The 23,139-nt window shown below is 37.1% G+C and overlaps 1 protein-coding gene across 3 annotated transcripts; it reads left to right on the plus strand.

Moving 5' to 3' along the window:
* Window positions 1–1,295: 1,295 nt before the first annotated feature.
* TkR99D (Tachykinin-like receptor at 99D) lies at window positions 1,296–20,317 on the plus strand. 3 transcript variants are annotated; one of them, XM_068296947.1, is made up of 10 exons: window positions 1,296–1,410; window positions 9,188–9,569; window positions 12,359–12,552; window positions 15,504–15,678; window positions 16,598–16,804; window positions 17,844–17,994; window positions 18,078–18,274; window positions 19,670–19,809; window positions 19,884–19,949; window positions 20,006–20,315. In XM_068296947.1, the coding sequence occupies exons 2-10, from the start codon at window positions 9,319–9,321 to the stop codon at window positions 20,206–20,208; spliced, it is 1,584 nt and encodes a 527-aa protein (XP_068153048.1). In that variant the 5' UTR covers window positions 1,296–1,410; window positions 9,188–9,318; the 3' UTR covers window positions 20,209–20,315. The 3 variants fall into 3 exon arrangements, with proteins under 3 accessions (XP_068153048.1, XP_068153050.1, XP_068153047.1); XM_068296949.1 differs by lacking the exon at window positions 1,296–1,410 and adding an exon at window positions 1,562–1,703 and having other exon boundaries at window positions 20,012–20,317; XM_068296946.1 differs by lacking the exon at window positions 1,296–1,410 and adding an exon at window positions 1,562–1,703.
* Window positions 20,318–23,139: the final 2,822 nt, after the last annotated feature.

Here is a 23,139-nt window from a genome sequence, read left to right on the forward strand (position 1 = left end):
CAAAATATGTGGCTAGTATATAGATATATCAGGTGTTTCTATGCGACCAACCAGCTAAATGACATGTCTCTCTTAAAACGAAGGACGCGCAACAGGATATCCTGTTGGAAATGAAATTTTTTTGCAGCAGCAACAACAAGGCTGGCAGGAACGTTGGTCATCAATCAAATGTGATCAAAAATGTCCTGTCAGTCGTCTGACGAGCTGTTTAGTGTTTCATCGGTATATATGTATGTATCTGTATATTCATTATGTTCTCCCGCTGAGAATTTTCAGCATTAAGTTGACAAGCAAATTATGTTTTAAGCAATAGGAGGGAAAACACTGATAACGACAGGGATAGGTCGTGGTCGTGGTTCTGGTGGTGGGTGCTGGCGAGGATTAACGTTGATTAAATGTGGGTCATCAACAGCAATGACAATGACACTGACCCATGGCTGGCGAATAGTTAATAATGACCAGCTGGTGTCCAAGTGAATGGAATTTGCTCTGCCCTTTGTAATGATAATGAATGGATCTGCTATAGGATTTAGGCATACATATATACATAGTTAAGAAAATGATTGATTTAACACTAAATGCAGTAGAGAGATGACAAGTGCTTTGAGTTGCTTAATTCTGTATTATGAATGGACTGCAAAATGGAACAACAAATTGAATTAAATTATTTCGTTATGTTCTTTTGAAGACATTCCTTTTTGTCGTATTATAATTCTGCCATAGACAAGCCGCTGCTGGTTCTAAGTGAGTGAAGACATTTGGTTCATGCACAACCGAAATTGGCTTAAGAAAATTTTCAATTCAATTTTCACATTGCGGCAACCTGAGGCACGTGCCACCTATTATATTCATATTAGATTGTTTACGAATAACCAAATGAAAACATAGAGCAGAAAACTCAAAACACAAAAAAAGAGAGTAGACTAAAACCAAAAGCGCAGGCGTCAAATAAAAGTAGTAAACAGAATGTTAGCACGGCAACACTGGCCAAAGGAAGAACGGTTTGAATTTCATTTAACTTTTTTTGAAATTACTCGATTTTGTTTTTGAATAAGTTAAAGAATTTTCAAATGTTTAAATGTTGATGAAGTTTTTCATTTCTTATAAATTGCCAACTATTTGTATATAATTTATTAGATACCCTATAAACCATAACTTGGCTAACGTTTACCCTATAGTACCTACATTTCTCCATGACCTTCGTTTTGGCTGTTTCGGGGCCGGCGGCCAGCCTCAACAACGGTCTGTGCCAGTGCCAGAGCCAGTTCAACGGCAAACTCGCGCGCGAACAGTTCGAAAAATAAGTTAGCCTCGCATCGCTTCGGTTCGTGGCAAAGAAGTTTAAAGAATTGCTAAAATAAATATTCTGAATAATAATATGCCGGCGGCAAATAAATAAAAATTTGCAAAGTAATTGAATTTAAAAAAAAAAGGGAAAAAAAAACAAAACAAAATAGATATTGAATTGAATTTTCATTTAATATAAACACTGAAACCATAAACTACAAATTTTAAATGTGGCAATTTAAATTTAGCTTGTGTGTTTTGAGTAAAACTAATAAACAGCATAAACAAAAACACAAAAACAAACAGTGAAAAGTGTGAAAATTTATATATTGCTTATACATATATAGATAATACCAACAAAAAAAATATTAGAAAACAAATTTACATATATAAATTGTAGAAAAATTACTATTTAGGTAAGCTGTGTGTGTGTGTCTGTTCGTTTGAAAATATGATAAACTATCTGAAAAACTAATCAGTTTTTCCATGCCATTTGCTTTATTCAATTGCAAAAATTTACTTTGCTCTTCAAATAAAAAAAACAGACAGTGGAGTTTTTAAAATTAACTGCCAACGTGTATCTTTAAGTTGGTAACTAATATTAGCTTAAGCCATCTATTCCCTGCCTCCCAACACAGTTTGGAGCAAAGTTTCACTTTTTCGTTCGTCAAACTAATAGAAAATAATTCATTTAATGCTTTCCACTTGTGTCAATTGACACAACTTTCGTCCGTTTTTCATTAGACTTGAAAAGTTTGGCGCAGAATGCAAATTATTTGCAGAGTTTAATCAAGCATTTTGGGCACAAAAACTCACTTCCCCAGTCTCAACTAGTTGTTATGGTTGTGCTTTCACTCAATTTAATCGTTTCATTAGAGAGTTAAAAGGATCCTGAAGGGATAACCAACAATCAGCATGCCTAAATGCACATCATATAAATCTGATTCCTGGAATCAGCTCAGAATAAATCGAGCAGAACATGTTTAAGAATAGTCCTGAAGCTGACGTCCTTGATTTCTGCTACCAAAACAAGTCAAACGTAGAAGCAATTCAAATGTTAATGTTAAAAAACTGAAATCCTGTATAGGTAAAATTAATAATTTACGAATTTCAGAAGTTTTTTCATTTTATTTTAGTTCTGATTTTCTCGGCTCCTAAATAACTTAATGGAATAATTTTTTTCTGTAATTTGTTGGTTATTGTATTCAGATAATGGACCGTAAGAATGGTCTTTATAGTTTAGTCCGAGAGAAGTCCTATTCTCCATCTCTTTCTTTTAATTTTTGAGTTTTTTTTTTCAGAATATTAGGCTTTGTTTTTTAAAGAAATATAAAGACAATATTGAAAGGGTTCAACTAAGGTCCAATATTTATCAAATATACTTAATTATAATAAAGAAATATATTGAATTTTTAGTTTTCTAATTGAAGAGAAGAGTAAGAGAATTTTTAGGTAGACAATTTTTAAAGCCTTTTTATGATTTTGGATACAAGTTCGATCGCTTAATGAATGCTGGAAGATTTTTTAATATTGAATATGAATGCTTATCACTTTTTATAGATCTCAAAACATAATTGTAAGGTAAAAGCTTCGTTTGTTCAATAATTTATTCATTACTTTTCCCTGGCCAAGTGAACAAATATTTTGTGATATATTTTCTGCAGCTACGACATTATTTCAGTCCTCCTTTTTTTTTATGTTAATGTCAGATGACTGCCAAGATTTTTTTTTTTTTTTTGCCATCATTTACATAATGAGATTGCTTGCGATGTGGTTAAAGTTTTAATTTAGTAATTATACAACCTGTCAGGGCATTTAAACATTCTGTTTCTTCCTGAAATTGTTTGGTCTTGAATGTTTATGGGTGGGAAAATTGTAAATTACAATTTGCTTCTATTTGATTTAGCAAAAAAATTATAATGATGTGTTTATAATTTGGGTTTGCCTTTTTTTATGGTTCTCGGATCTCATAAATCAATCAAGAGCTTGTGGCAAAACGTTTTGTTAGTCGCTAAATATTTAATGTCAACTATGATTTGGAAAACCGGAGAGTAAGCAAGCCTTTTTGCGGTTTTGAGGGCATGTCAGTGGTTGGCATGAATAAATGACAGCATTTTGGTTTAATTTGTGTAACTTACCACACACACACACACACACCCAAATATTGTACAAACACACGCACACGCGGAAGATAATGGTCAGCTGGGCAAACCAAAATCCTTTCAACTCGAATTGCTTTTAGTCAGTGGGAACGATAGATGATGAATACATGTAAGAAGGCTCTCTTCCTTGTCACATTAGTAAGTATTAGGGAACCAACAAAAATGGGAGAAAAGTGTTGTCGATGGCCATTAGTTCAAGTTCAATTTGATGTCGTTGTTGTTGTTGTTGTTGTTGGGCCTCGAAAGAGATTCAAGCAGGCGTAAACTAAGTTTTCGATGGGGAATCTTTAAACGAATGCGAGTATAAGTAAATGCCGTGTCCATGTCCTGTCATCATATCCTGTTTGGTTTGGTGCCCTGTCATGCATCAAAACATTTAATTAAATTGGAAACGAACGAGCGACATTCGCTCGAACCGGAGGAGCAAAAGGAATCCGTCAAAGGAAAAGTCCCTCTTGGATACACGTTCTCTCATTGTGGTATGGATTCCGGGGGAGAGCCAACTGGACAACAAGCTGACAGTACTATCTTTGCTCCGTATGAATTTAAATGAAGGTTGTCCTAAACAACTCAGTGAATCATCATGTGCATATTTTAGGGATTTCCAAGCACTCAATTTTTGCAGCTCCATTCAACCTTGCACTGTCCTTCTCCCACATTTTTTTCCCCCTGAACTCCCTGAACGGGATGGTGCAGCATCTGATGTTAACTATAAAGATGCAGCCGGGGGTAAGGTGCCAACCTTATTGGATGCCCAGCATCTCGTTCTCTCTCTTTCGCTTTGTTACTCAATTTACACATAATTGCAATAAATTGAATGAGCCAGCGGGACAGGCCCAGCCAGGGACAGGCGTACAAATTTATTATTGTCCAACAATTTCAACGTTTCAACGCTCCCGCAAACCTTTAAGGAGGGTAAAGTGCCATAGACTAAAGTATGTATGTCTCTATGTTTGGGGGCAAATGCAAGCAAGCGATTCCTCTATCGGATTCTCGGACTCTCGGACTCTCTCTCTCTTTTGTATGGTAGTCAATTTCGATGCCCACTGAATTTTGTATGCGCAATGTGGCACAAGACATAAATATCTTCTTTGATAAACTCGAACCGATAAGATAAGACGTTCTCCCCTCGAAGTGTATGTATGTGTGTGTCTATATTTATGTCTCTCTGTATTACAATACCAGCAATTTGTGTACAACAGGTCGTATGAGTGCTGCAACTACAAGTATTTAGGTAGCTCACATAAAGTGTAAGGGCTTTTAGCAGAGTTTTTTATCGCTTTAAATGGCACATAATACTTAGCCATGGTCAATACACAAATAGACGAAAAAACTTCCTTACCATTCTCTTTATACTTGTATCAATATATATATTTCATTTCACTGTGATTTTAAATCTATAATCTTCTTTCTCACAACTAATGGGAACACGTAAAGCTTTGAACCTCACGTACTTTATAGATTATAATGTAGATGTAGCCATGATGGGGATAAAAACTGTAATGTCCAGATATGTATATACATATATATTAAGTTTATGCCATGTTGGCAATAGTAAAAAGCATATTTTAGTTAAAGTTTAACAGAGAAAAATATAACAAAAAGTGATTTTGCAAGCAAGAGCGATTCGCTTGATAGTGCTTAAACAATTAAACAATTAAATCCGTAAACATATAAACAATGAAAATATGTAGCTATATTTACCAAACACATTGCCATCCCGACCGACTTGTCATGCCTTCTTTGCAATTCTTGAGATCTATGAGGGAGAACAGAGAAAAGTAAAAGAGAATTTATGTGTGTATTGTAATGGGGCGAGTGTGTGCGTGTGTGTGTGTGTGCGTTTGCTCTTATCACCCTGTTTATATGTATATTTAGGCAAATTGTTTAAATTTTGGTTAAGTGTGAAAGAAAAGCACATACTCACTCGTTTATAATTTTAGATATTTCCCCCCATTTTTTACTCAAGCTCATTAAACAATCATTTTGATGAATTTTACACATACATACGTACATGTATATCGAATGTATACCTTTATATTTATTTATATATGTATTTGTTCGCCTCATTTCTATAAAACCAAGCAACAAAAACCAAACCAACACAACACAAAAAAAAAGAAGCATGTGGCCAATTTGCAGCCTCATTTTATTTAAATGTGTGTGCGGGCATGTGCATAAGCTTGTGTGAGTGTGTGTGGGTTGTGACTGCGTGTGTGTGTGTGAGCAAATTAAAAATTCTATATGTGTGTTCAGAGTTTAGATGCTCGGTAATTACAATACAAGTTCATTTCCATTGGTCATGTTCCTTGGCAAGAAATAAATACTTACACATACACATACATGTAAAAAAAACCCATGTATTAAAGTAAATGAAAAAAAAATAAAAGTTAAACATTTTATTCTACTTACTTTCGCTATCACAGACCAAGACTTCTTGGGTCTTCATCGCATTTTTGTATTAAATTGTTTTAGAACTTTTTTCCTCACTTTCTCCCCCCTTTTTTGTTATATTGCTCTCTGTTTGTGGCATGATGAGAGAGGGAGGAGGGGGGGGGGGCATCAGGAAGTGAAACATTGTATGCGTGTGTATATGTGGGTGTGGGTTGGCTAAAAGTAGACCAGCATGCCACTGGACCTGGGTAACACTCCTATGTGCTCCCACTTCTTATTGACATACATATGTTGTGGCACACATAGACCCAAGTTGTTTCTACAATGGGGCAACTGCCACATACACACACACAAAAAGAAATTTACTTTTACTTAGTTTTTTTTTTTTTTTTTTGCCTTTTTACCTATGCACTGTGTGCACACCCTGTACTTGACTTGTCAAATACAACAAAAGTAAGACAAAAATACATATACAATATATAACAAGGGAGAGAGCGAAAGAGAGAGATGTACCTACTCACTTAATATATAATTTATAAACTTAACATCTTAAAGGCACTGGGATATTTACATTTTATAAATTAAAAGCATTTTGATTTGACTTAACTTGACTTTGCTTAGAATATCGAAAATTATAATCGACTTTGATTTAATAAACATTTCAATGACATTTAATGCCATCATTTCACATCGACAAAGATGGATCAAAATGTAAACTGACTGACTTTATGGCAACTTGGCAACTTTTGTATGGAAACATTTTCCTAAGGGCATAACTACACACTTTTTTTTTTTTTTGGATTTTCTATTTTTTTTTTTTTATTTTGGGCTATGTTTAGCCGCGTGTGAATTGCAAGATAAAGTTTTTCTTTTGCTTTAACACGAAAATAATAAAAGAAACAAATGGAAAAAAAAGCATTGGCAACAACAAAGACAAATAGACAAAGGCAAACGCCCAGGCTAGGCCGAGGCCCAGACCCAGGCCAAGTCAGGCCAAGACAAGCCAGGCCGAGGCATGCCACGCCGAGAGGCAGACAAATTCATTTAAAGTTTACAGCTTTTCACCACGACAATGAAAATTTGTTGGCTAGTAGATACATACATACAGACAGCTGGGCGTATACGTAATCTGCCCCCCCATAGAATGCCAATAGCCAGTGACTTTATCATAGCCAAAAAGCCAACAGGACCAATGGAACGTGACAGTTTGGCGATTTTTCAAGTTCAACAGAAATGAAATCTAATTTTTTGCGATTATTGCAGAAAACGCAATTTGAACAGCCATCAGTCAAGCGAACCAAGAAAAAATGAAATGGCCAAAGTGAAAAATCAAATGGAGTGAGTAAAAACTCTACTAACTTAGGTGGGGGCAGGATGGGATGGGTTCGAAATGGCACATTTTGCTATTTTGGCAAATATTTGCGAGCACACTGTTGGTATATATATTCGTCACTTTGTCGGGGGAGGGACTGAGTCACTGACTCACTCAATGGCTGGCTGGCTGGCAGTGTGTCTGGGGCCTGGTGCCTGGTGCGGTCGAGCTGCCAATTATAGCCAACATTCCGTTTGAAGTTTGTTTACTTTTCATTAAGACTGCATCGCTGTCGTTCGTCTTTCCAATTGCAACCAACGCCCACCACCCACCGGTCCCGCCCATTGACTTTGCCTGTTAATAATTTTTGCTGTTGTTGTTGTTGTTGTTACTTTTGGCATATGTTTTGTGTGCTCAGTTATTTGTAATCGAAGCGAGAGCATAGACAACTTACCGATAATTGATTTTTGCTTGAATTTTCCCATTGTTTGTTTAAAGAATGCAACACGCCCTCTCTCTTAGTCTCTGTCTCCCCCTCCCTCCCCCTCTCTCTCTTTCTCTCTGAGTTTTTAATAAATGCAAAAAAAAAATAATTTGTTTACTTCACTTTACATACCGTAAAGAGGGGTGGGTGGGGTTGCTCTTGAAATATTTATTTGTGACATTACAAAAAGTATGACCCATAAAATTGACAATAATCATAAAGTCCTGCCGTCCATTTTGCTCAACTTTAAGTGGCTCAACTGTCAGACACAATTGTCTCAATCTGTCAATGGCAGAAGAAACTTCAAGTACGAACAGGTCAGCCATCATTTCGTTGACATCCTCCCATCCTTATCCCCACCCGGTCACCACTTGACTTGGTTCTCTCATTTCATCATCAAGCTAAAAGTTTAACAGTTATTTTCAAGAAGAACGAACGAACAAAAAAAAAATAAAACAATTTTCTATCAGTTTGGTCGTTTAACGCGAGTCACGAAACTCTTAAAGCCACAGGTAAATCTAGCTCAGGGGACAGATAAAATGTAACTGCTCAGAGAATTGGATTTTGAGAAATGAATTACTTTTTGTGTTCCCTTGCTCCATTTTGTTTTTAGCCCACGATATCTTAAGTGGTTTTTGTCCTATTCAGCCATTGACAAGCTTAATTGGAAAAGCTAAAGATTAGATTGAAGGTGCCAAAAAAGAGAAAAAAAAGGAAAGTGATTTCATATATTCAAAATATGTCATTCCTCATTCCTCATTATAGTAAATACGATTCTTGTGAAAATAAGTCGTTTAATTAGTGAAAAATAATACCTAGCTTAAAATAGATTCTCTTGTGCATTGTGTTCTCCCTTTCTATGCAAAACATGACAACTTTTACTTACTCTACTATTGAGTATTCTTTTGCTAATAGCTTTTTAGCAACTGTTTCTAATTCGTTTTGATCAGCTTTCAACTTTTAATTATGTAAAACGCCTTTGAACTTTCTTCTCTAAGAAAATTTACGTAAATAAATTTTAAAGTTTCTGTCTCTGTTTCTAATGGGCATTTTCAGGCTTCATTAACAAGCAGGCAAACAATTTCGTTTCAAAAGGATCTCTAAGTGGGTGAATGAGTATCTATGTGTCTAAAAAAAGATGCCCATTGTGGTAAATAAGAGGAGAACAAAAAAAAATAAAACAACATTTTAAAAGATTGTGATGAAACCGCAAACAAACTTTTTTTCTTTGTTCGATAAAACATGAGACAAGCCACAAATGAGCCTAGGCCCGGCCCATTTGTAGAAGAATGTCACACAAAGAAATACAAATAAATCAAAATCAATATGGGGGAGGGGGAAAATACACACACACACACACACACCCATTCACTCGCACACTCACACAATTATGTTGTTGATTTTTGTGGGATGCAAGGAATTCAAAAAGTTTTTTATTCAAAAAGAGCATCAAACGCTTAGTTTGAAAGTAAAAAAATGTTTTTCTAAACATTTGAACAAGGAAATTAAATGAAACCCCGCTTACTTTCTCCCTTGGCATTTTTCCAGTACAAAAATACATATATATAGAAGGCAAATGGAAACCAAATAGGAGAAAAAGGACACGCAACATTAGCCAAAATAAACAAAGTTTATTTTTTGGAGAGGAAGCAGGAGAAGCAATCGGATACACTTGGAGTATGCTAGATTTTGGCCTAAAACCAACGACAATAGCAACCGTCTTGGCCATGGATAACAGCAACAACAACAATAGTGGAGAATCCTCCATTGATGAGGATTTACTGAATGATGGGAATCAATGGAACAATTGGACTACATATACGCCCTCGATTCTCATGTACAACGCCATGAGCAGTGTCATCTCGATGACCAATCAGACACCCATCTTTGATCTCAACCAGTCAATGAGTGGCTACAACTCAACTAAACTGTAAGTAGATCAATCTAACTGCAATAGAATTATTCCTCGAGTCTAATTATGGGGCAAAAAATATTCAATTAACGCAACTACCAACATTTAATCCAATCAGTGGACTTGGTCTAATACACAAACATAAACACAAGTATACGCTACACTTGAAGAAAAAACTGAAGGCAAGGCATACATACATATGTCCTTTTCACTTAAGTTTCTTTAACTAAGCAAAACATTGGGATTTGTGTAAATTAATAAATGTTTTAAGAGAAAGAGTTATATCTCAGTTTGGCTAAAGCTCTCATGCATGGGATGGACATTCGTCAGAAAGCCACCAGGACTCCCTATTTGATGGGATTCTGATTTAAGTTGATTAAGTTACCATGCCTTGCCTTGGTTTCGCTGGGCTGTGCTGGGCTGGTCTTGCCATTATTTTGTGTCTTTACTTGTGGCATGGAGCTAGCCATGCATATCTAATGACGCAACATTGCCGCATTCAGTCATTCAATCATTCAGCCATAGTCATTTCATTTCATTCATTCAAACATTTCCGTTTACTCCGCCCAGTCATGGGCTATATGTTTTTCTCTTTTCTTTTCCTTTATATTTTTTTTATTTCCGTTTCAAATACATTACATTGACGAGGCATGCGGCTGAACAAATAGGAAAACACACCAATACAAAGACACCCACATACACATACATAAAAGCAAAAGCAAATTTCGCATTTGTATTTACGTGAGTGTGTGTATGCGTCCTTAATGCCGTCTGCCGTCAACTTTACTGCAGTAAAAAATTTCCCTACCAACACACACACACACACACACAGAGAAATCTATATGTAGATAGATAATTATTATGACATTGCTGCGTTTGTCGTAGCAAAAGATATTCCCCGAAGCAAGTCCTGCCCTTCCTTTTTATTTGCCAGTCCCGAAACTGCCAATGCCTCGCTTCTTCATTCATTCATTCATTCACCGAATGACAGCCTCGAGTGGCAAGTATCTTTTGCTGCTGCTGCCTCATTGTTTGTGTTTTTTTTAGAGCTGTTTATTTGTTTGTATTTACCACTGCGGCAGATTTATGCAAAGAAGTATCAAATATAGTACAAACAAGCAGGGGTTAGACTATGTCATACTCTGTAACGAATACCAAGATAAATTACGATTTTCGATCCAAAAGAAACATAATTCAAGGCTGAAAACATTTTGAAAACTTCAAAGTAGTCCTTTTGCTATTCTAAGGAGAAGCAAATATTTCTATCTGCCTGGATTTTGAGCTCCTTGAAACATTTGTATCTAACAAAACGTTAAGGCTGTCTGGAGGATAATGTCAGTTTATTATCTAGGCCTTAATGATGAACTGTTTTGGTTTATTAAGGCCTAGATGATAAACTAAAACTGTTAAACATTTTCAAATAGTCCTTGAAAATATAAAATATTTATATGCAAATATTTTGCTTTTATTTGCTTTTATGTTTTCTTTGTCAAAATGAAAGTGCAAGAGAAGCCTTTATTGAAATTATTGAATATGTAAATTGTTTACAATTTTAATTCTTTTGTTTATTTTGTTTCATAGATAAAATGCAAAGCGGCTTAGAAATAACCCATATACCCACCTATCCTGTGGGTATATGAAATTTAAACCACAAAAATAACAGCAACAACAAGTTGCGACAAAAAAACGTCTATATTCTTTTTCTTTTGCCTGTAGCTGCAAGAAATGCCATTTCTCTTCTGTCTCTCTTTCTCCCTCTTCTGTGTCGCACTCTCTCTCTCTCTCTTTCTATAATTCGTTACGCCCTCTTGACTTAGGCTTGGCATCATTTGAAACTAGCCACCCACAAGACAAATCAATAATCCTCTTTGGCACTAGGCCCCATAAACAAAAGAGCGAACTTATGCAAATCCTGTCAGCCTTAAACTTGTTGGTGGTATGAGGCCATAAAGTAAAACATTATGTGGGCATATTTTTAATTGCTCGGCAGAGAGAAGAGTGGGCAAACCTTAATGACCAACAGCTGAAGGGAGTATGTATGTATGTATGTACATATATGTCACCCAGACCCTATCCATCATCATTGTAGACCATGCATATGTCATGTCGGTGTGTACATACATATGAATGTAGTATATGGCGTACATATTAAATTACTCAGCTGCTGGGCCCAGTATCCAGTATCCGGAGACCCCTAACGAGCTGTGCATAACGTGTGACCAATAAAGTCGGCATATGCATAGACATACAACAAACTTGCAAACTAAACGCCAGAGAGATGGCGCCATACAAAAATCCTTTATGTGGGGATGCCTATTTAAACACTTCAAGCCTAAGTCAACAATTGCCGAGAGAGAGAGAGAAACGAGAATATTAAAAAAAGATGACGACGGTGACAGCAAAACCGGCAATGTGTGAATGGGTCGCCGGAGTCAGACTTCAGACTGAGACCCAAACTCAAAAGCAGGCAGCAGGCAGCAAGCAGCAAAGTTTTATGTGACAGACGGCGCAGAAAAATACACGGATTTGTCAACGCACGCACAATTACACAAGCTTAATGGCGACAACATCCTGTCGACTCTCACACACACACACCATCATTGACAAGCTCATATACTACATACCCACGCACAAGTAGGCAAAGACATAGAAGCAGACACATCATCATCATCATCCTTCGGCGGGGGCGCCAAAAACATGAAAATGAAACATAACCCATTCACACACACGCACACCAAACACACACAAAAACACTTAATACCGTTGTCACTAATTTTCTTCTTTCATTATTTGCCGCCATCTTTCAGCACAAGCTCGGATGATGTCGATGAGGATGCGGCTGCCACAGCGACATTTGCATTTGTAGTGCCATGGTGGCGTCAAGTATTATGGAGCATACTTTTCGGCGGCATGGTCATTGTGGCAACGGGCGGCAATCTAATTGTAGTTTGGATCGTCCTCACTACAAAACGTATGCGAACGGTGACCAACTATTTCATAGGTGAGCAAGTGCAAACACATCAAGCATACGCCACGTTTGCCAATTAAACTATGCACATGCAAACATTAGTATGTGGACTACACAACAATTTGCTTGAAATTTACTAAAATCACAGACAAGAATAAACCCGAATAGGAATGCATTAATAGGTACATAATTTGTACAAATTGGCTCAGTTCACACGGTGGTCTTGGTCTCGGCCTCGGCCTCGGCTTCTGTCTCATTATCCATGCCTGACACGTGTCGACACAATCAGCTTGCCATATTAATTAAAACGTTTGCTTAATTAACACAAAATGGAATTGTAATCACATTCAATAATAAACACTTTGCGGAATGACTTTTAAGTCATTTACCTCAAATTGTTCCCAAAACTTCATTTTTATAACCCTCACTCCGAATAAATAGAACATTTTTAAAGTTTGAGATTTGTTTTTAACAAAATTACCAGCATAGGAAATTTTACATGCTAATTAGAGTTTAAATTGTTAATTTATCCTTCTATTAAATTCATAATATGGTGAAAGAGTATTAAAACTTTTTCAGTTCATCATAAATACCTTGCAAAAGTGCAGCAAATATTCGCTTCAATTAATTCGAAACTGTTTGGATGATTGCAAACCGTGGCATAGTGTACTTTGTTTAATTAATTTTTATTTGCATACACATAACTTTTGGAAAGTTGCTTAATTGCACTTTTGCTTGGACACGGTTCATCCGAATTGCAGTGGAATCATAGGGAAAAAAAAGGTTGACCATGTCAAAGAAGTTGGCCAGGCAAAAAGTCATCTGTTCATTTTTTTTACACAAGCTTAATTAATTGAATTCGATTTAAATCACGTTTAAGACAAAAGAAACGCTAGTTTTATTTTCATTCTTTAGTTTAGCAAATAATTTAAATGATTTAAAATTTGACCTTGCACAACGAGACCCAACGGCAGAGTGGGTGGTGGAGGAAAAGTTCCTTTAGTATTCTGGCTACGTAATGAATATAATGATATTACCGACATTAACTTTGTTTTTATTTTGCTCTGAATGTCAGAAATCTGTTCATTTAGTTACTATCTTATGTGTCTATATGCAGGGCAAGTATATAAATGTACATATATAAGTATTACATTATATCTGTCTGGTATTCAGCGATGACATTGCCGAAGCCATTAAAAACAAAGCGCATAAAAATGCACTAAGAACAACAGAAACATAATGCCCAATTCCGCCATCCCCCATCCTTTAGCCCATATTGCCCTCCAGCTGTAAGTTAACAATGGATGGAACGAAGGCGGACAAAATTGTTGCACCACCAGCATGGATACACCATTCCCCATCTAGCAAAACCTTTTCACTGCCAAGCAGACTCGCCTTTTGTGTGGAATGTTCTCCTTCATGGAATCGGATGTTGTTTCTGAAATGATTATTATTATGCAAACTAAATGCCCGTTAAGCTTCTGAAATGCCTTGGCTTTGGTAAAGGATCAGGAATTTGCATTTCTAAATACACATTGGCAATCATTATTAGTTACAAGTTTTGACGTTTTAATAATTTCGTAGCATGAAAATTTCAAATTCAGAAAGCAGACACACAGCAAGTGGAGACGAATGACAGGGGAGGGCAGTGGGTTGGGGTTGGCGTCTTACTTGGCGATAATCCTTGTCTCGAGTTCATTACCAATGGGAGTTTGTATCTTTTGTTTGAGTTAGGTGGCCATTTATGGCCCTACCCTAACTGGTAAAATAATTGTTAACCAAAGGGTATGACTGAATACTCAAGGAGTAAGGACATTACAGAAAACAACTAAAAAAATTTAAATATTTCTATCTAAAATGTTGTCATTACTTTTTCAAAATGTTTTCAATTTAAATATTTTTAAATTTTTTTGATTAGAGCATTAATATTTCGTTTCGATTTGGTAGTCTGAAGGATTTTTCTCTTTTTGTTATTAATTAAAATGAAGCTGAATCGATTTTCGTGCTACGTGGCCTTCTGACAGGACCAGGCCTCTAGGGTAGAACAGCCAGCGGCCAGGACCTTTTGCCAGGACAGGCTTGACGACACGTCGCGACGTGTTGTAGGCGTCATCGAAAAGAAAAAATAAAGGAAAATAGAACTACATTGGGACATGGGCCTAATGTTCATAGTAGAACATTATTTTTATTGTTGTTGCTTTTGTCGCCTTATCTATATGTATGTATGTATGTGCGTGTGTGTGCACAAAGAGAAGATAATGAAAAGTAAACAAAAGACAAGAAAATGTTCGTTTTCTTGTTGTCTGCTGATTCATTGGCATGTAAATCGTTGCGTTACATGCAAAATGAAATAAAATACATACCAACAATCAGGGGCGTAGATAGGACATTCCTACAAGAAACTTCTAAATCTTCAAAAGGAGCTAATTAATCCAGACCATAATTAGATCCCATTTCAAGTTCAATAGTCAAACAATTTAAGTTTCATTAACAATTCTTTGACGATAACTGCTAAGGATTAGCCACATGCTTAAAGAGATTCTCTGTTCATATTGGCATCCTTAATCCCTGAAGCTACGCCTCAGATTACCATGTCGGCAGAAATAGTATATCAAATGATGGCGAGGACCTTCTGTGAGCACTAACTTGGAGTGTCTCAAGAGTGGCGGCTGCCAAAATGGCTGGGGCACTCAATAAGCACAGAAAGCAACTGCACTTTGTACCCAACTAATTATAAATGTATAACGCATAAATAAACAAAAGCCAAACTCGAGTCAAGGCAGTTCTTCGGCTGGCCAAAAAAAACACAAGAAAAAGAAAAGGTTTTCTTTTCTCATTTCTTTTTAGTTCACCTTTTTTTACGCAATTAGAAAAGTTTTTGTTTATTTGCCTCTTTGGCTGTTTGCCTTGTCGCATAATTTTGTTTTGAGACTAATTTTGCCACTCGAACTGATAAAGCAGCTTTGGTTCTTGTTTGTTCCCAGTGAATCTCTCCATTGCGGATGCCATGGTCTCCAGTCTGAATGTAACCTTCAATTCCTATTATATGCTGGATAACGATTGGCCATTTGGTGAATTCTACTGCAAGCTATCACAGTTCATAGCCATGCTAAGCATTTGTGCTTCGGTTTTTACATTAATGGCCATTGCCATTGACAGGTGAGTACCCTTAGCTGACTTGTGTTGAGGCATCTTATCAATCATGTGAGAGCCTCTCAAGTGACTACATTTAATATGACTCCTGGGTTGTCCATGGAAGCATATCATATCAACATTAACCCTTCCAAATATATAAAAGCCAAGTTAACCCATTTCTTATGGGGATTTGGTAATCGATTACCTGTCGCAAAACTCAACACATAAATTTATCAAATTTTGACAGGAACCTTCAAAAATTCCTGGCCTGTTGCACCCAAAGGATATGTGTTTTTTTCAAAATTAAATGCCCATATGAAGTATATAAAAATTGCCTTTATGCTGTGTTGAGTTTTCAATAGAACTAAATGTTTATACCAATTTTATTGACCAAGACAGTCCAAGGGAGGGAGAGACAAGAAATCGTTGTGCTTAAGTCCTCTCCTTGGCCAGAAGGTCTTATTATTCAGCTAGTGGTTAATAGCCTTTCTTACAATCCTATTTTTTCTCGTTAAACGCTAGACAGGTCAATTTTGGTCCGACTATTAATAATTATTATGCCTTGACCTTAATAACTAATGCAATAAGAAGATTCTGCTCAACGGAATTTGTTTAATTTACTGAAAAATTAACAATGTCACATCCAGTCAGATCTGCTAATTGGTTCCTTCTTTAAACTTTTTGAAGCCATTAACTGGCTTTTAAGATCCAACCGAAACGTTGAGCATTAAATTAATCTGTACACTTTTCTTTTTGTAAACGCAAAAAAGAGACTGCATGCCTGGCAAAAGTTCATGAGCATTTTTGGGATTTTCCATGCGAATTACTGTAATCGGCTTATGGTACTCGATGGATCGTTTTCCCCCCTTTTGCGGGCAAAGGAGGCCCAATAGACCCAACCCACAGTTTCATACGCACTTTGATAATTCCATTTTTCCTGCAGATACGTGGCCATCATGAGACCGTTGCAGCCACGGATGAGCAAGCGTTGCAATTTGGCAATTGCAGCGATTATTTGGCTTGCCTCGACGGTCATCTCGTGCCCCCTGATGTTGGTCTACAAGACGGAAACTCTAACAAATCACACACGAATCGTTTGCTATCCCGAATGGCCCGATGGACCCATGAATCACTCGATGCTAGAGTACATGTAAGTAAATTCCCTCTTGTTGCTGGAGTTAACGGACAGAACAGACTGAAAAGGATTCTTAGCTCATATCCTGGAATCACTAAAAGAAATCGACGAAGAGCAAACAAAGAAAACCCAACGCATTTTGCTGCATGTGAAATGAAGATGCAATAAATCAGGAAATCATGGAGTAAGATTCCCCCAACGCACTAGGACAATCACTGCCGGAGCTCTGGACAAGAATATCAGATTATCTCCAAGGGATGTGGACTGGGTTTGGGATGGGAGCATAAAGAATGCAAGTCATAAAAGCGGAACTCAGAGAAACCAAAACAAAAATGTTGACATAAAATACAAACGACATTAACTGAAACAAGGCGGGTGTATCAAGGAGAATCGGAGGGGCGTATAGACGCACTATGGGGCAAAAGTGTAATCAAAAAATTTACAATAGAGATAAATACATATAAAATAGAGACTAAGACACTGGAACCCATTAACAAGGGGCATCAATGACAATGGTAATCAACTCCATATTTAAACGTTTTAAATTAAATTTGGGTAAAAAGGATAATAACAAAGATTCTCCTTTGCCATCTAATCTAGGACTATTTCAACTAAAAATACATAAATTCTTTGTGTATACTTTACGTATTTTTGATTGAGTTGTGTAGCCCACAGTGGGTTGGTTGGGGTTGATGGGTTGTTGGTGGGTAGGTTTTCAGTCTTTCAATGTAACCATAAAAAAACGTGTTTCTGTTTACAGCCATTTTGTATGGCAATTTGCAAGAAGCTTTGTATCCCATGTACATTTGTATGTATGTATGTGTGTATGTCCCCTATGTTATGCATTGTGTTTCACATGCAAGGCCATTAAATTTAGATTCACTCACCAAATTGCTGCTTGGCCAATAAAAATGAATTGCTAAAAAAAACAAACGAACAATGTACGATTGAGTAACGATAAGGGCTTTAAAGACCCTTTTGTCTGTCTATTTAGCTTGTTAACACACTATCTTTGATCTCTGTTGATGTCGATTCACTATTTTCTATTTTCCAGCTATAACATACTCATCATGATACTTACCTACATATTGCCCATTGTCTCCATGACTGTGACATATTCCCGTGTGGGCTTCGAACTATGGGGCTCGAAGACCATAGGGGAGTATATGCCCCGACAAGTGGAGAATGTGCGAAGCAAGAGGCGGGTAAGTGTAAACAACTAAAATCTAAGCAGCAAAATCTATTAAAATCTTGTCTGAACTATTATTTATTATTTCTCTTTTCTTAGGTGGTCAAAATGATGATAGTCGTTGTTTCGATATTTGCCATTTGTTGGCTACCCTTTCATATGTATTTCATAGTGACTTCCTGCTATCCGGATGTAACGTCTGAGCCATTTATTCAGGAACTCTATTTGGCCATCTATTGGCTTGCCATGAGCAATTCAATGTACAATCCCATTATATACTGTTGGATGAATTCGCGGTAAGTCCAATTCATTTATTTGAAAGAAGCATGCCGCACACATACACAACACTTGTGTATATGTATATCCTGCTCTTATGCCTTTGACTTTTCAGGGTACACAACAAATTATGTAATTTGCGGTTGAATTAGCAACCAACCAAGAGAAGGAGCCTTCTGTGTTAAGTGCTCTAAGTGCAGTACAAGTTCTTGTAGTTGTGGTAGTGTTCTTTGAGATGGCACTGTGTCCCGCTGACAAATTAGTCAGTTGGTTGCTTAGTTGGTTGGTTGAGGAGCTGGCTTCACTTGTTGGCCTTTGCCCGGAAATGAAGTACTCCTCATCATCATCAACATCAACTTACAGCATTTGCCATTCACAATTAACATTAATGCTGCTGCTGACTAGATATCAGGATCGCCTATATATACACACACACACGCACATACATACTCCTTACTCCTTAGGTGTTTATAGCCCTCATACGAGTCAGTGTGCCGTGTGTGTGTGTGTGAGTAAATTGACTGTTGATGCTAGCGCGTCCGTGTGGCACATCCGTTAAACGGAAAAACGTAACTGATTGCAATTAATTTCGCTCAGTCAGCGTGCCAATGACTGCGAAATGTAGATGTGTCATGACTCTAGAAGTGTGTGACTTGTTGTGTGTGTTGTTGTTGTTGTTATTGTGATGAGCTACGTGCATACAAGTTCCACTTCCACACATCAGAAACAACAACAACAAACAGGCACTCTTAAAGCTGGCAGTCGACAACAGCTCCACATCAATTGACGATGGCAGCAACGGCGCCCCTTATGCAAATGATGACGACGACTTTGTCGACAGGTTGGAGGTGTTTTTTTTCCAACCATTTTCTTTTTTCTTGTTCCCTTTCGTTTTCCCGCATTATTATTATTGTGTTGCACAGTGAGAACTGTCGACAGTTTGTGGGTCGATCTACGAGAGAGTGAAAAATGAAAAGCAACAACAGCAAAATAGCCAAGCATAAATCAAGCAGCCAGCATTTGACATACTTTTGGGTGGAAACTTCTTCTGCTCCTTCGGGCTTACACAATTCATTCATATGTCATGGATTATTGAAGCGATGGCTCAGGTGGCTGGCTGGAGTAGGGTTGGGGATATTATGAATAAATTCAAGGAAAATTTGTTGATAAAAAATGCATAAAATAAATTAGCTTTAGCCAAAGAAAAATGACATTGCCTGTGAGGAACTATGTATATTAAATTGGACGCTCGCAGCTTGGAGCTTTTCTAGGAGTTTCAGTGAGATTTTCTACCATTCCATTTTGTGTGCATTTCTAAGTATTATTATTCTACCTTCCGCTAAAGGGATGCACTTCAGCAACTGTCGTTCAATACGATGTTTATCCTTTTATCCTGGCGATTTTATTGATTGCAGGTTTCGTTATGGTTTTAAAATGGTCTTCCGCTGGTGTCCGTTTGTACGGTTGGGGGCAGAGTCACTTAGCCGACGGGAGAATCTGACATCACGTTATTCTTGCTCGGGTTCTCCGGATCACAATCGCATCAAGCGAAATGGTAAGATATAATTATCCCCACACACAAACACTTGTCAGGAGTCTGATGCATTAATGAAGTTCCTTTGCTATTAGATACACAGAAATCAATACTCTATGCCTGTCCCAGTTCACCCAAATCGCATCGAATTTCACATTGTGGTAAGTGTTTGGTTCACTGCTTCGTTTATGCTGCACACACAGAAAACATTGTAAAGTTTCAGGAGCTCTGCGCAGTGCCACATTAAGAACGGGCCATGAGATATTGCATCGCAGAAGATCTTCGCAGTATCAACAGGAAATGCAACAACGTTGGCCGGCTCAAAATCACAGTCAAATTCAGGGAAATCAATCCACTATGGATGCGGAGACAACCACTGCGACCAGCACCACCAGCACCACAGGCCAACTATTCTCCTGACAGCAACCCTCATTGTTGTCATCATCATCGTCGTCAGGACCGCCAAATCCGCCTCCATCTCTAGTGGAGAGCGTGGAAATGCAAACACAAATTGTCTGCTCCTCGCCCTACAACAACAACTATCGACGTACCAATATCGGAGGGTTGTCCGGCTCGGCAAATGCTAATGATGTAACAACCAATGATAGGACCTGGCTATAAGCGAACTAAACGTCTCGAATTTATATATTTTTCTCACAGCCATTTTTGTGTACAACAACAATAGATAGGAAGATGATTAGCACAAAGAAGCAGCAAAATTAGTTATGTGTGACCATGTACATATATGTGTAGTTGTTAGTTCAATAACCCTATGCATCTCAGACAACGTGACGTATGAGTAACCATCACCACCATTGTGATGAAATTTGTTTTGTTTGTTAATCAATTGCTTTTCCAGCACCAAATCAGAACTGTTCTCGCGATCAAGTATTACAATATTTGTTAATGAATATGAATCCATATCATTACATAGATTTAGCAAATATCAGTTCACTCTGCAGTGTCAGTTCAATGGAGATTCATACAGTTAGATATATACTAGATATAACCATATGCTGCATTCATATTTACCCCTTACAATTATAAGCAAAAGAAGACTTTTAACTTTACTATATACAAATAAAACTAAAATGAATTGTAGATGTAAATATTTCGTGACTTGTTTCCCTGGAGAGACTTTCCACTCGCCTCACTTGGCCCCCCGCCTCATTACAATCCGTTCGCAACTACCTTTCGTCAGCTTAAGAAAAGAAATCACAAATTATATAAATGTATTAATGTTTATGAAACATAAGTGTAAATATGAAAACACATATGCTTATACACAATATAAAATATATAACTACTTAAATAAATGTCTGAATACAAGAATTTTTGCGAATAAAGCACATTACTCAAATGAAAAAAAGCAGAGAAAAACTTAATGCCAATTCGGAATGCCCAACCTTTATTCTCATAAACCGTGCCATCGCATTGACAGATTGATGAAATGACAACCCATTAAAGGGGGCCAAAACGGGGCTCCGTTTAAAATGTGGCGCCAAGACTGGCGTCATTGGCATTGACTCCCCTGGTAACTAACACGCCCAGTCAAGTATTTTGTGGTGTAGAAATTTTAACCCATATGTATGTAAATATATGTACCTATAGATGAATATATGAAAAAAAGATGATAAACAACTTTTTCAAGCCGAAGTCTTGCATACGCTTTTTTGCTGGAGGTAAGATTCGTTTTCAGTAAACTTTATTTGTAGGCAAGTAGTCAGAATTAAAGTAAGTAATTAAACAGACAGATTAAGACAATCAATATATGTATTTAAAATTTAAACTAATGACTTACCCGATGTATCCACTATGAATTGAAAATTCTCACTTCGTCACCGGAAATGAAAAGAATTCCGACAACTGAGCGGGGATGAGCCGCCCCAACAACTAATGAGCGATCCCTTAGTGACAGCTTCTTTTATAGCCTCAGCAACAGCAAGAGCGGGAGAAAGTGCACCCTCTCTCACTCTCACCCTCGCCCTTTTACTCTCCCTCTATCTTTCTATCTCTTACGCTTAGCACAAGCTAAAAAAGTGCAACAGAAAGTGCAAGAATTACTCTCGTTCTCTCACACCTCACTTCAGCTTAGAAGTTATGAAACCTCTCCCTCTCTTCATCTATCTCTCATTCTTTCACTCAAATGTATGTGGAAGTTGAAAAAAAACAGTATCGAAAGCGCCAAAAACTACTTGCTATAGAAATTTAAAAAAAAAACAGAAATTTTTATAAATTAAATTCTTAGAATTGTCGCAAAAACATTCAGATTTCAGATTGAACAATTTTCCGCCATATTTTCCGCGAATGAGTGTATACGTAAAATTGTATGTAAATATGTTTAATTCGGTTGCCTAAGGGCAACCTCCTTTCGCCTAGTCAGCGCCAAAACATGTCTACATACATATGTGAAAGATCTGCCATCTCCTCGTCGCCTTTCTCATTCATACACCTAAACGTACTGTGTTCAGTTGTGTGTATCAATTTTTTATAAGTAACCGTTTTTGAGAAAATTGCATTTGCTTTTATTTGCTTTATGTGTGAGTTTTTGTGTGTGTGTGTGTGTGTAGGTTGTTGTTGTTGATGTGTGCTAAAGAACTTGAGCGCCCTTCTAAGCGAAATCCGGAGTAGGCGTGGATTTAAATCGCCCGAGGCCTGCTTTGGTAATATGTATACACATACGAATATTTGCATAGATGTACATATACTGCCTCTCACCATGCCCATGCCCAAGCTCATTCTCATACCCAATCCCATTTGGTTTTTGCCTTTGCTTTGCTTCACTCACCGTTGGCAGTCGCATGAGTTTCTACTTTAGCCGCACATAAGTATATATGTTATGCATAAACATCCTTGGTAAATGAAAGCAAAATACGCGCACTTTTGTTCTCAGACTCTAGAAATGCCCTGCACAGAGTTGTACTCGACTAATGCATTAGCAGTTTGGCCTTGTGGTAATTGCTTTTAAGTTTACCTTTTATGTGATTTCAATTTACCAACCATTTGACCATATCGAAGTCATTTGTAATGCAGCTCATTAGAGTTGAAACAACACTTAATCAATGGATCGAACTCATTGAGTGCATACAGAGTGCATATTAAAGTAAAATTAAGTATTCATCTAATTGCAGTTGCATTAGTCTTGCTTGTAAAGGAAAATCAAGCAATAAGCAAGAGCCAATAACTTGCTTAAATAGTATGAATTTTTAAATGTAGCAAGCAAAATGACTAATAAGTCTGCTTACTCGATTTGCTTTGAACGTAATGAAATTTGAGTTCTTTTTAAATTCAATGCACACCCCACTTAAGGTAATTTAATTTTAAATCTGATATTATATTATCCAACTACAC

Source organism: Drosophila tropicalis, unplaced genomic scaffold (assembly GCF_018151085.1).
Source record: "Drosophila tropicalis isolate 14030-0801.00 unplaced genomic scaffold, ASM1815108v1 contig_859, whole genome shotgun sequence".
NCBI classification, from domain to species: domain Eukaryota; kingdom Metazoa; phylum Arthropoda; class Insecta; order Diptera; family Drosophilidae; genus Drosophila; species Drosophila tropicalis.